This window comes from Hippopotamus amphibius, chromosome 11, assembly GCF_030028045.1.
Source record: "Hippopotamus amphibius kiboko isolate mHipAmp2 chromosome 11, mHipAmp2.hap2, whole genome shotgun sequence".
In the NCBI taxonomy this organism is placed as follows: Eukaryota; Metazoa; Chordata; class Mammalia; order Artiodactyla; family Hippopotamidae; genus Hippopotamus; species Hippopotamus amphibius.
In genome coordinates, this window is record NC_080196.1 from 45,403,121 (window position 1) to 45,417,787 (window position 14,667).

Sequence of the window (14,667 nt, forward strand, 5' to 3'; positions counted from 1 at the left end):
GAGTTGGCTGCCTGGCATTGCTCTCACAAAGGCCACTGTTCCCGTCAGGGTGCCTTCCCCCTACAGCTCTCCTCCGAGCTTTCTGGTAACTGTTTCTGCACCCCTCCCATCCCAGGAGTCATGAAAGAAGGCTCCCCTGCCATTCCAGGTGCTGCATTATCTCCAGTTTTTCCAGAAAGCCCCGCCTGCAACATTAGATATTATACCATTATAATATATTATATTACAACATTAATTAAGCTCTCCTCAAATGACTCCGTTTGTGCATGTTGTCTCTTTCCACTAGGGATGAAAGAGGATGAACAGGGCTTGATTCCTGTTAGTAACATATCATCAAATATGCACTCAGGAGGGCCCCGCATTGGGTCTAATACCCTGCTGCCACCATATTGGAATTCTTGATAACTTTTAAACACATGGCCCCATATTTTCATTTTACATTGGGCTCCACAAATTACTTAGCTGCTCCTGCAAATGTGATACAGATGTTGGCTACAAATGCAACTCCAATAGCAATAATGGCCATTTTGAGAGGTCTCACTAGGTTCCAAACACTCTTCTTGAAATTGTATGTGATGAATCCTCTCAACACCCAAGGAGGAAGGTGGTATTATTATTATCAGCACTTATTAGGCAAGGAACCAGAGGCACAGGGAGAATGTAACTTGCCCGAGGTCACCCTGCTAGAAAGTGTAGGCTATGGGATTCTAATTCAGGCATGCTGGCTTCTTCTATGCTACTCTGCAATTAGGTTTCATTTATAATTAAACTTTAAAGCCTTTTGAACGGTAATAGGCCATGGATTTAGGATTCTGCAAATAGACTGTGTCTCTCCATATAGGAAGGCTAATCACAAAGTTTCACTAAGGACAGGAAATCTGTGCACAACAAATAATACTGAATTTCTCCTATCAGAACAGCATAGCTGAAGGGGTTTGTAAATGTTAATAACTCTTTTGATGTCAACATGTTTCATAAGCCTGCATACAATTTAAATGAGATTTGCATCTGACCTCTTTAAACTACTCTCTTTACTGCAAACAACCTTAGGAAAGCAGTTAAACCACAAGAACAATAAAAGTTGTTATTTACTTCCAGCAAGAAGTTAAGTAAACAAACTATGTACAAGATAATGCAATTATATGTATTTATTTCTAAAACACACGGTTGTTTTTATAATGCAAGCCCCAAGACACCCCTGTTTATGAAAAGTAAAAGGAAAGGCAGGGATCTTCATCATCTTGCAAATTATAGAATAATTATAAAATAATTAAACCTTAGTTTCATTTCTATACCAATCAAAAGATTTAACATTACGCAAGGTCTGGGTTTCTACATTTTATATGTGTATGTAATTCACTGCCTTCCAAGTGTAGGGTGTGTATTCTCTTTGATTATGAAGGTTTGTTGTTATTTCCCTTTTTCTCAAAACCACTAAAGAACCTTCTTACTAATGACGTTTTTTGCTCATTTTAAACATTGTACACTTTGACAGATTTTGCTTCTACCTTATTAGATTATCATTTTCTCACAGCCATTTAGACAAGACTCCTACACATCTGGGGTTACTACTTGGTTACAGAGATTCTTGTAAACATCTCCAAAAAAGGCAGGTGAACTCTCCCACTACGATTTTTATCTCACTGTCATAATTTTAAGATCCACGACTGGATCTTAAACATTCCCACTAGACATCAACATCACAACAGCTTCCTTCTCCCCCCAAATAAATGAGCCAGTTGTCAGGGCTGACCGGTATATTTTAAAGGATATCTTAGCCAAGGGTATTACTTTAAGAGATGAGCAAATAGGGAAGCCCCTCAGCCCAGCCAGTAAAATACGAACTGAAGGTGCAAAGAAACGCTCATAAATATGCCCTAGAACAAGGCATGCATTGTTTCCCTCCCACCATTTCAGTGGCTCCTCTGATCTCAGCCCCTCTCTGCGTCAGGGAAGCCTCTTCCTTTAACCTGTGGTTTTTTCAAGCTGAGTTACTACATTATTTATGACTGTAAATGTGAGCAGCCCATCTGTGTGCTCCTTGTACACACACATGGAGCACCCCCTCTCTCTGCCCCACTTCGACATTCAGTCTGGAAGGATGAAAGGGTTTCCCCCTGGAGCTGATGTGGTTGGGGATGTGGCATTCGCAGCCGTGTCAGGATGAGGTAGACGGAGGGTTTCCCCACAGCCTCCACCTGCGAGGCCCAGACCTTAACACTCATTCCATTCATTTTCCTCCCTTCCAGGGCTTTAAAAAATACTTCTTCTTTCTCCATCTCATCCTCATTGTTCCCTGCCTCCAACTGTTACTCTTGATCTCGGTATCCTCTCTCAACATCTCTCCTCAGCTTAAAAAAGGAAATCATCATTTCTTCACAGACGTGCCATGAATATTCCATAATAATTCTATCAGCCAATGGGTTTTATAAACCAAAAAAGAATTGCAATTTTGATTAGCGTTATTTTTGTTCAGTGGTGCATTTTTCTCTTTATTTTTTTTTAACTTGCCCTTGAATTCCCCTTTTAAATTTTAATAATGTTGTAAAATAGGAAAGGCAAAAACAATTAAATTCAGTCCATGGCATCCTCAGGGAGAAGTGAGGAGGCAAAGATGAATGGGATGGTAGAGAAACAGTTAAAGGGGATGCAACAGCCCAAGAGCTTCCGATGCCCTGGGGAGTGTTTCTCGCGTTGGGTGGAGGCTGAAATGGGCACATCATAACCTTTTCCTTCTCAATGAGAGAGAAAACAGGGGACTGTACCTCAGTGATGGAGCTGTGACAAATTGATTTTCAGCTCATCTAAGCCTCCAGCCATGAAGAAACAAGGACCAAAGGCAGACCCCAGGAAGGGTGGGGGCAGTCAGGAGAGGGATGCCAAGAAAGCCTGGAGCTGGAGAGGCCCTAGAACTACAAAGGAAAGGCCAGAAAATGGGAGGGGCAGGGAGGGGGAGAAAGAGAGGTGATATTGGAAAAATGGAAGAATGAAAGGGAAGGAGCTGGAGGTGGTGTGTGAACATCCCCTTCTACAGTGTGTTATCATACCTCCTCTCTAGCCATGACTTCTGATTAAACTTCTACAACTAGCAATTTGTGAGTAATCATTGAAATGTGAATAAAACTTCTAATTAAACTATGATTATAACTATCTCTGCAGCCATGCCCATCAATAGGCAAGGACATAGCTTTAAAGAAGAACGAGGATCCCCTGGGGTGCATTCATGAATGCCAAGGGTTGATGGAGAAGAGGGGAAAAGGTTTCCACCCTCAGCAACTTTTTTTCTCTTCAAAAGTGAAAAACTGCAAAGAATGATTGTTTTACCCAACATGAGCATTTGTTATTCCAGGCATAATCCATGAATATGTACTGTAATGGTTTGAGATCAATTTTTTCTCCCATCCCATCCCCCTTTCCTCAAAAAAAAAAAAAAGAATCCTGCGTGTGTTTATAGGTGTGTTTATGTTACACAAGTGTTAATAACCCTGTTGGAGAGACTACATAGATAGGCATCTTTAGGTAGATCTGTGTATAAATTCTTCTCCACTGGGCACTTGAGTCAGCTAAAACCAACAATAAATATCAATGATGTCTTTCAAATCTGTCAGCTGAGGGCATAAGCATTTTTTTTCTTCCAGTACCAGGGGAGTTTAATGATTTGGGGAAGTAAGGGAGAAGGGTTTAATTTAAAAGGGTTTAATTTAAAATCACGAAAGTATTTTCTTCTCTTTCATACCTTAATATGCTAAATATGTTGTTATAAAAGATAAAAAAATGAGCATCACATTTTTATACTTTTATGCTTGAAAGTGAATATACATTCTGGAACTATATCTGAGAATTTGACTCCAAGCCAACTGATCAAAGCCCATTAATAAACCCAAAGTTCTTTATCAGGGAAATACTTGTAGACAAAGAATAATACAAAAGTGAATTTCCTGTGTTTACTGTTTTTTATAATTTCCTCTAAAACATCTACAATGTTATGTCATTTTAATTATACGATCACCAAGTAATCAAATAAAATTGGTTTCTAACTAAAAGATCTTAGATATATACTACTTGTTTATGTAAACTAGAAATATACTTAAATACTGCAAGCAAATTACCTAATCATTCCTTTCATTGGAAAAGGTATCTGGTATATAAACCAACTCTTAACATTTTTGAAAAAGAGATGGTTAAAAAGAAAAAATTTACCAAAAAGATATTTTTGTTACTAACAAGATAATGTGGAATTGACTAAGCAAAATTCCACTGATATCCAATAGTTTTAGGGACAAAGCAGAGAAGTCAATCTGTAAAAGCTATAGCCTATGAGACTGACAAAAGTTGGCCTAAGAATAATGAACAAAATAAGGCGGAAAGTTTCTCTTCACACCATGAATAATCAATATTTGTTTCTTCAAAGTGAGCAGATCAGTAAAATAATTTAAAGGTCGGAATAATGTGTTTAGTTTCATATTTAGTTGTTTACATTGGCCTTGAGGCAATTTATTCACATTTTCTTTTTTCTTTTAGTAAACTCTGTTTTTCACTTATGAACATAAAACTAATCTCATCTGAAATTTTTAAAAATAGATAGTTTGTTAAATATGATTCAGAGTTTGAATTGAATTGAATTGTTCTTGGTGAGCAAAACTTATGTTGGAAAAAGATGTCTTTCTGAATGACAAGATAACAGTAGAAAATCCATTATTTGACTTGAAAATGACACAGGCAGGCATTAATAACAAAGATGCTACTAGATCCTTTCTATATAATTCATCTCATTATGGGAAATGTCAACAGGTTCTTTTCACATATTTAAATATCAGGTGACTTCCTCAATACAAATCCCTTGCCTCTTGCCAATCATTGCCCTCAGTGTCCACTACATACATATCTTTTAAGATACTGAAACAATAACATAAAATCCTCTTGAGTCTCACAGAATGTGAAAAAGTTGCAGATAATATTTGTTAATGAATGTTACAGTAAGAAACACTGAAATTCTTAGCATACTTAATAATGATATACACTCTTACCCTTTCTAAGTATGCTTTGACCTATTTTATTACGGAAGAAATATAGAAGTTAAAGCTTTTTACCAAGTAGTGATTGACTATAAGCTTTGGATGTATTAGAAGGCATGGTCTAAAGATAATAAAATAAAACTGTGGTTCAATTTTCCTCAGAGACTACTAGGAAAAACTCACTTAGTATCAAAATCAATTTGTCAGTAATTTCATGTGAGACATCTAGTTTGAAATTATTTAAAAAAAAACCCAATATGGTCTATCATTGAAGATAAATCACTACTCAGCAAGTCAAGCATGATAAGAATAAATAAATAAAAAATTTCTGAAGCTTCTATCCAGTGTTGTTTCTCTAGCATAAAATGAATAATTGTATTTCATGGTATAGTTAACAAACTGCCTCGTTATTATAATCCAAAGAAATAACCAAAAGTCTATTGATTTAAAAACATAAGTATTCTTTAATGATAAAAATGGTCTTAGAAGTCCCTGAATAAAACTGTTTATTATTGTTTTTGGCTTTCTTATTCTATGTAGATTTATAAAAAGTAACGGTGCACGGGTTCAAAAATCATACTTCATTCCTTTCTGAAAATACAAATACACCCTCCTGCGAATAAATCAAAGTATTCCATTTTCATTTATTACTAGAAAAGATTCATGACTGGGCTATTGTTTTACAAAGTACATAACATAATACATTCTTTCCTGTCAGTTTTTAGATGACCTGATTTTTTTCTGTGATTTACTTTACAAATATATAAATCATGCTACATTGTAATTTTTCTATGAAAATATTAAAACTACCTTAAATTATTGAATAATCTTGAGAAATTGCTACAAAGTCAAACATACCAGGAATCACATGTGCATGCCACTCATATGAGGAAAAAGCAATCAAACTAATTTAGAATTAAGATATATTTTAATGGCTTGAAAGTTCCAAACGGAACCTGTTAATTACATGTAGAAGAAAAGGCCCCCAGGACACCTGATTAAGGCAACCAGTGATGACTTACTAAAACTTATAATGAGAGCTTTGTCTCCTGTAACGTGAAGCATATGATTTATTAAGTACCTTATCCTTCCTGCTACGATTGCTCAAAGCAAATGAGCAGGCATATTAAGCAACACACATTATAAAAGCATCATGTGTTATTAAGATTTGTTGCTATCTGACTTTTCAAAGAATACTTTTTGAGATATTATATGAGGACGTTTTTAATTAAGTGTATAATAAAACGTCAATTGTAAGTCCAAGCAGATTGCACTTTTAAAACAAAGTTTTAAAAGCTCTAACATTAAAATTGTTTAAATTTGCTCAAGTTTTGTCTTCAAAAATAAATAACTCTGATTTTTTTGAATGTTTAAAGATAGTAAATTTTCACCTTCAGTAGCTACCAAAAAATTTAAAGAAAATTACAGCTCCTGTAAAATCACTTTAAAGTGGTGACTGTTTCATGTTATTGCACGATGAAATACTGAGCGCTTATTTATCATTTGACATTGTCAATATCAATTTTTTAGGTATTGTCAATATCAGCACTGAGTAAACATAATTTTTAAAATTATTCTCTAATAATGCTAACTAAAAATTTTTTCAATTGAAATTTTTTTATCTTAAATGACAAGGAAAGTTTTGTATCCGTAAAGACCATCATAGTATGTTTTACATTTCTCTTGCCTCTGAAAAAAATCAAAGTATGATATATTTTCATCATTACAGTTAAAAAATGTTAGATTGAAACTTCTTTCCAAAATATTTTTCACAGAATTTCCGAATCTATCCTTGAAAGTCTTTGATAGTAATCTTTTACAATATTATTTGATCTTAATTAATGTCACATCAATATTTTCACAGTTTCCTCAGCAAAATGAGAGTTCTTAAGTGGTATATAAATTACACTTATATGCTTTCTAAATTACAAGCCAGAAAATGGTTCAGAACGTCGCTTTTACTTTTCCATCTGTAAATACCTGCATCATCATAATCATTATTAATTACTATTAGTATTATTTTGCCCATAGCTTAGCTAGCCTCATAAATTTTCCTTTTTTAAAACTATTGCTGGTTTATTCATACACTTAAGCAAAGTTGAAATTTTAACAAGATGTGAAAAGACCCAAATCTACCCAAACCACATGTTTAATTTTAGCTTTTTATATTAAAAAATACATACGTATATACATATGACTTTGTTGCCTAAGGCAAAAATCTTATATTACATCAATGAAAGAAAGGAAACAGAAGCTGGAGAGGAGAGTTATAGAAAATGACTTTATATAAACATGACCACCTACCAGGCAGCTACTTTACCATTAGGAAAACGTCCACTTTGCCATAACATAGATTAACAAATAAATGAACAACATACCTAAATTGACAAAGCTCATGACCATGTCAGCATCATTCAGAAAGTTGGCATCATGTAGGCTGGCTAGAGGAGGGCTCTGGGTGGTCAGGGGAGTCGTTCGAGACAACTGGATGCGGCGAGGATACCCATTGGGAGAGGCTGGGGAGCCCTTCCTGGCTCCCCTGGTCTCTGCTGCCAGGGATGCCCTCACAGAGTACTCCGGCTCCTCAGGGTTCTCCTCACTGGCCATGGCATTGTACAGGTCCAGCATAAAGAGAGGTGCAGAGGAAGCTTGTTTTCCAGGTGAAAATGGTCTGGGTCTGTGAGGCAGACCCAAGATAGAGAGAATTTCCCTCTGTATTTCCCGTCTTTCGTGGTTCCGTAGTCTTCTATAAATAAAACTGGAGTGAACATGATTGTCTCCCAAACTTCCTTTCGCAGAACCCACTAGAACCCAGCAGCTCCAGAGGAAACCCACAATACCCCTAAGTAAAAATACAGTCAGATGCATTTTTGTCCAAAAGCAAAAGTTGATATTTTTAGTCGTTCTTGTCCTCTTACCAAAAAAAAAAACAAAAAAACAAAAACAAACCTAAGTTCTTAGGAGGTATATTTTCCCAGTAGCTGAAAAACACATTTACCTATTCTTCATGACAGTGATATTTCTGAACACACATCCTCACTGATTTTCCTGTCCTATTTTCAAAATTTTGGAATATGTCAAGAGTAGTTAATTCTAAGAAAGCTGAAACTCAGATTTCCAATTATCCACAGTTGTTAGGAGTTTTTGCTGCATGGATGGAGCAGAAGACGGCTAATATTATTTGATCAGATGACTTATGCATTCCTATATCAATATATGATAATCAGGCCTTTGGTATCTGAATGAACGGAAGTTGATCTTCTAGTAAACTGTAGTCCCCAAAGTGATCTTCACTCGCTCTTGAGTTCTTCTCAACCCTTGAGCTCTTTCCAAGACAAATCCTGATTTCTGAATCACAGATCTATGCTGATCTGCACCTTGGTGTTGGAATATATATTTGTCCGGCAGCTTGGTGATAACGTTAACATCTTTTGTGTCGTCTTAGTGTGAAACAAGACTCAAGATTGTACTGTTCAAGTCAATGTGTTTTCCTGAATTTACTTGCAAACCTTCCTGTAAGTCCCTTCACTCTCTTTCTCCTTCTTACTGTTAATTCCAGCAGACACAAATATACCAGCCCTCTTCAAGGGAGATCTAAAGAGTAATGTAAGCACGACCCTGCTGGGAGAGAAGAGGCTTCTCATTGTAATTTGAAACTGGTAAAGCAAAAAGAACTTAACCCCTTTGCTACCAGAAAAGCCTCCATTTTCGCAATTTTATAGGCACGCATCTGACACAGCACAGTGATGCATGGAGCATATAAGTTTTGGGGAGGGGGAAGCCAGTTTTCAAGCGGCAGACTGAAAATTTGGTCACCAGTTTTATAGAGGACCCTTTCAGATCTTTCTTTTAATAGTACACATTTAACACATTTCTATATTAAGTCTCAGGTTGTGGCTGAATTAACATGAGATGTCTCTGTTCTATATTTGAGGTTATTTCTAGTTATTATAAGTTATTAAAGTTCACTTCTTAAAAAATAAAAGGAAGCTTCATAAATTGAGGTTAATTTGTTGTTTGTTAATGACAGCCAGATCTTTTTAGAATAAAATACAGTAGAGAATTCATCACCAGTAAATGTATTCCAGCTCCCAAAGCAGTAGTTATAATAATTCAATAACGGTGATGAGATAGACCAGCTTTAATGATCTTTAAATATCAAAATCTTAAGCAGAAAAGCGTATTTGTGTTTCTCTTGTTAACCCAACGCATTTGAAATACAAATAGCCTAAGACCTGGTGTCACGATTCTCAACTTTCAAGTCATTTCAGTTGAAATGTAAACAGACTTACAAATTAGATATTTCCCATAAGTTGTACTCAGTACTTTGATTTGCTTTAACTCATACAAATAAACACAAGTCAAATATTCTTCACGACTACATGCAGATTGAAATTGGTGTTTTTAAAATCTGATGGGTATAATGGGGAAAGTGCACACCTTTCTAAAATACCATACTTAATCTGGGGAAATGAGCAAAGTACGTGTTTATCCTTAATGTTTAATGCCTTTAAAATTTGGAAGTCTACAGTGTTTTTGTGCAGCTATAATTTTCCTTACAAGCTCTCCCTTAACCTTAGGGCTCACAGTACTTTCATTGTCTGGGATAGTATTCTGATACCAGCATAGATTTATCGAGCAAATTCTCAAACTATTATGAAATTTTAATGTTTTTCCTTTACTCTACCTAGAGGCGCCTGGTTTCTTATTTAATTTCTTTTTCAATATTTCCTCCGAGTGTCTAAAGCAAAGCCATATTTCTCATAAATCTACAATTTATTGGTGAAGGCAAGATACCGAAAGGGCTTAAGGAATCTTACTGTCTGCATCATTTTTCTTATACAAACTCACTGCAAACTTGATGATGCTGTTGAATATTTGCCCTACTGAAAATGCTTTATTAATAGCCAGGTAAGATGCCACAGTAGCAGACCCAAATACTGACATATGTGGAACACTTCTATAGCATCGCTGTCCCATGAATAGCAGTAGGGCAAGTTGAAAGTAGGTGAAAGAATACCATTTCAGTAAGAAATGGTTGAAACTACTAAAATTTTTGAAATTGTTGTTTTTCATATATAAAGCAAATTAAGAATTTTGGGGCCAAGGGTGCAGATTCAAATCAATTACCTGGAGATAAAAAACTTCTCCTCTGCATTTATTAAGCGTATCCCAGATTAAGGATACTACAGTTTTTCTCTCTACATTTTAGAAGAAATGATCAAGATTATGAATTCGCTTCCTGTCTCTAGAGCACAGCTTAGAGTTGCAAGTAAAAATTGGCTACCCTAGAGGAAGAAACAATTCTTATCTTCCACACGTGCTGATTTTTTTCCCTAATATCCAAGTGAAAAATAAAAATGAGTCTAGGTGTCACGAGTCCCCCAAACTCATTTTCCCAAAGTCTGATTTATAATATCAATCAGTGTAATTGTAATTTAATTGCTTCACCAGGCACAGAGCCTACCTCTAGACTGGAAATCACTTGCTAGCATTCTTGGTCAGAACTTCTTGTATCCACCCTCCCCCTACCTTCCCTTCCAACTCTGACTAGATTTGGCAAACATTCATTTTTCAAAAGGGTCAACATGTGCAAAGAGAGAAAGAAAATAAAGAAGAAAAAGAAAAAAAAAGCCTGCCAGGAAGAGAGGGAAAATGCTAACCACCAAATGAAAAGTCAGATTCATTTTTAATTAAAAGTAAAGGGGTTTTACCACATCGTTGGGATTCCCGCATCGTTGTGTATCTAAGTAAATATATGAGAGCAATTTAGAAGATTAAGTCTTTTGCAAAGGCCAGGTATAGACATTCCAAATCTCAGAGCATGTATTTAAAAGTCACATAAGTCAGTGAACAGACTGAAGAAATATATTCAGTTGTGAAAGAAGTTGTGACAGGAGAAACAAGAATTGTTCCTGAAGATATGCACATGCCAAGAAGAGGGGCCTTCGTAAAAACCCACCTCTCAGGTGCAGTATTTGCCCGGGATATATACTAATATAAGTGGCCTTCTGGTGGGAAACAGAGACAACTGAATGCATGGAAGAACTCCTTCCCCATTGTCATTCCTCCTGTTCATTTTTCTCTTTTCCTCACAAAAATTGGACATATTCATTCCATGGATATGCAGACCGGCAACGTCCAATAGACAGATCTCATTTTCCCCAGCCTTTCAAAAGAACGTTGAAGCATTTGTAAATATGTGTTGTTCTGGAAGGGTTTTTCTATTTCACTCCTGGTTTTTGTTGTTTTTGTTGTTGTTGTTATGTTGGTTTCTCCTTGACACAAAAATCCCTAATTGAACGACATGACTGCAGTGAAAGACAAGATTCCCGATGTCAGTAGTGTCTGCACTTCTAAATTGTCTTTCAAGTTTGAAAACAATTTGAAATCATCTGAATAGGATCCTAAAATTCTTAAGCAGAAGCTATCTTCGATTGTGTTGGAGGGAGTAGGGGGTGAGAATACGTAGGAGGCTGAAGAGGCAGCAGCTGTGGGAGAGTCCAGGGGAGACACCCCCTTCTAGAATCTTCTTGGTGAACCCATGCACAAGTGCAGAGTAGAGCAGCATCTGTGGTATGAAACTGCTTTCAGTTCACTCTTTTTTTAAGCTCCAAACATAACACATATACAAACAGAGAATATGGTGTGCACAGGAGAGGTCCAAAGGAAGCAGAGTGGTATTACACCACCACCATCTGACTCGGATTTGGCTGCAGGAACCTGAAAGGGACTGTAATTGTGAGTATAGCCTCCACTTTCCGTCTGGGTAATAGTTGTTAAAGAAACCTCGGAGATGAATAATAAAAGATAGTCACCCAAAATGTCTGAAATGCTGAGTATTATTTTTTTTAATTAATGGTGACATGATGGAATACTTTTAAGTCAACAGAGGATGTGTCAATATGCTTTATATTATTACATGTTCCTAAGATAGTTTTATATTATTTCATGTGAGTAGGTAGTCTAGTAATTACTTAAGGGAGAATAAACTAACATTTAATCATTGAAAAGGAAACACCATTAATGAAATACTATTCTAAGGATTCATTTGACAAATAGACTTGAATTAACTGACCCTAAGACATTTGGTAAGTCAAATTATTAGGGCAGATGTTTTATCCATCATCCAAATTGACAGAATACTTAAACAGGCAGGTTGACCCTGAAGCAGTTATGTAGTTAATCACGAAAGAATAATCTCATTTGTAGAGCACTTTATAATTTTAAAAGCTCATTCACAACAACTCAGCATTTGGAATGATTTATTCATTCAACAAGCATTTATTGAATGCCTGCCTATGACTGCTATGAGCTCTATGCTTTACATGCAAAAAGAAATCAAACACGATACTTGTCCTCACAGAGTGTACAATCATATATTACAGTTTCAGCTGACTTAAGGGCATAACATTGTTATTTAAACGTGATTGTAATCAAGAGATATGTCTACTTTTTGCTTGCGCGTTTAGCTAGTGTGCAAGCAGCATAGAAGTAGGGGCTGAGTTTATTTTGTTCATTGGTGTCAAACAGTACATATTAGCAGCTCAATTAATATTTGTGGATCAAATAATTTTTTAACAAAGATGAACAATATTCCAGGGCTTTTTTTTAAGGGCAATATTCTCTGGAAACTTTATAAGTTATAAGAATTCATTAGATACACTTGTTCACAAATTGCTGTATCTCTTAATAGGTAGGGTCACCTATACCAGGAAAGATTCCTTTCAGTAGGAAACTGGCCTATTACAGGCCTCATCCCACAGCTGTGAATCAGAGTGCAAAAGTCAAAAGGCATCATGTAATGAGTCATAATAGAACTTGCAAAATATCTTGGTCTATCATTACAGGGTGTTCTGATGAGGTGACTGCCCACTGAACTAAAGTGGCCCGTGACTCAAAAGAGCAACTTCTATTCCTGTCCATTAATACCTCATTCCTTGGGCGTGTAATGGCTTATTTGTTTAGTTTAGCTTTGGGTTTGGCTGCTGTTTTTATGACCCATATTACAAGGCAAGAAGACCTGAAAGTGACTACTTTTTGTTTAACAGACATTAGCAGTGAACACCACACCTGCCAAGACTCGAGCAGGTATATACAGAGCTGAGACACACTGGGATGAGGTGAAGTCTAAACATGCCTGGAGCATGGGAAGAGGCACTTGGTAAAGCAAGTTGGGGAGTCCCAAAGTCAAGGTCTTTCAACCCACATTCTTCATCCTTCACTCTTTACCAAATGGAAGACTCTAGAAGTATCTTACCAACACACTAACCAATTCAAAATTTGTAGGAGTCTTACAGATCAATGAAAGGCATGACCGCCAATGTATCCCCATAATTCCCACAAACGGTGATTTAGTCCTCAGTGGAAAATACAATCTATAAATGTCACTAGTCGTGATACGTTCAAAATGAGGCAATTCAAAGGAAATTTTAAAATTACTTTACCTAATACAAACATGCCTTGATAGCATACTTACTATTATGCATAATGCTTTAATTAAATATTAAATAGCCCTACTTTCTCACATCATTTTTTTTTTTTAGGAAATAGACACTAGTTCATAGAATGCTCATCAAAAGCTTTAGGGTAAAGCTTTAGGATAAATTTAGAGCTTAACAGATTAGCCCCAATTATATCACAAAAACTGTCCAACCGCAACAGAAAAAAAGTGTGCACATGTCACCCAAGACCCATTCCTGTTCTGCAACTTGAGAGGATATGAACTCTGTTCCCTAAGACACAGTATGCTGAGGAAACATAACTAACAATGAGAAGGATGGACAATAATGATTAATGATTAATATTCAAGCTGTAAGCATATAACACTATCCCTTTAACAAGGTTCTCAAACCAGGTTACACATTACAATCACAAATCGGGAGCAGGGAGAACTTTTAAGAAGTACTAATGGTGTTGCTAAGAGAGGAGATCTTACTAGCCTAGACTTTTTATATTGATTATTTTGCAATATATACAAATATTGAATCATGTTATATATCTGAAGCTAATATAATGCTGTATGTCAATTATGCCTTATTTTAAAAAAAGCAAAAACAAACAAAAACAAAAACTAATGGCTGGTTCACACAGAAGACCAATTAAATCATAACTCTTAAGGAGCATCAGTGTTGTTTTTAATACTGATTAATAAGCAGCCAAAGTTGAACTCCCTTAACAAATAGTCTTGGCAATATTCAAATTCACTACACACACAATAAGAAGATGTTTCAGTATCATAACAGGGTTTCCAAATTAACACAAGACCTTTGATTTTTCCTTGGTTGCTGCTAAGATTCCCTGGTATGCAATAAATTCTTGTTTGAATGTTTAAAGAAATACACAATGCTTGCATCCAGAAAACCTTCTGCACCCATTTATACACTAAATACAACCTATACTATAGCAATGAATAAAACACAGTCCCTGCTCTTTCCAAATTTAGAGGTTAGTTGTCTCTATAACAATTTCCTTAAATATCCGTATTTGAATGCTGAGCTTAAAATACAGTTTCTTAGATACACAATGTTATTGCATCACAGAAAGAATATATTCCTCAAAGTGGCATCTGTTTATGACACCGTCTTTGCTCTTGTTTCCAGTTCCTTCTTGGTTTACAACGTGAGGTGAATCGCAAGGCCTGCCCCACTAC

The 14,667-nt window shown here is 36.0% G+C and overlaps 1 protein-coding gene across 1 annotated transcript in view; it reads right to left on the minus strand.

Moving 5' to 3' along the window:
• The window catches only part of BMP5 (bone morphogenetic protein 5), a 117,391-nt gene extending 108,765 nt beyond the window's left edge, over positions 1-8,626 (minus strand). The window contains exon 1 of the mRNA XM_057699346.1: positions 7,394-8,626. Coding sequence (XP_057555329.1) covers positions 7,394-7,883 — 490 coding nt within the window. The 5' untranslated portion in view covers positions 7,884-8,626. The remainder of the gene's footprint in view (positions 1-7,393) is intronic.
• Positions 8,627-14,667: the final 6,041 nt, after the last annotated feature.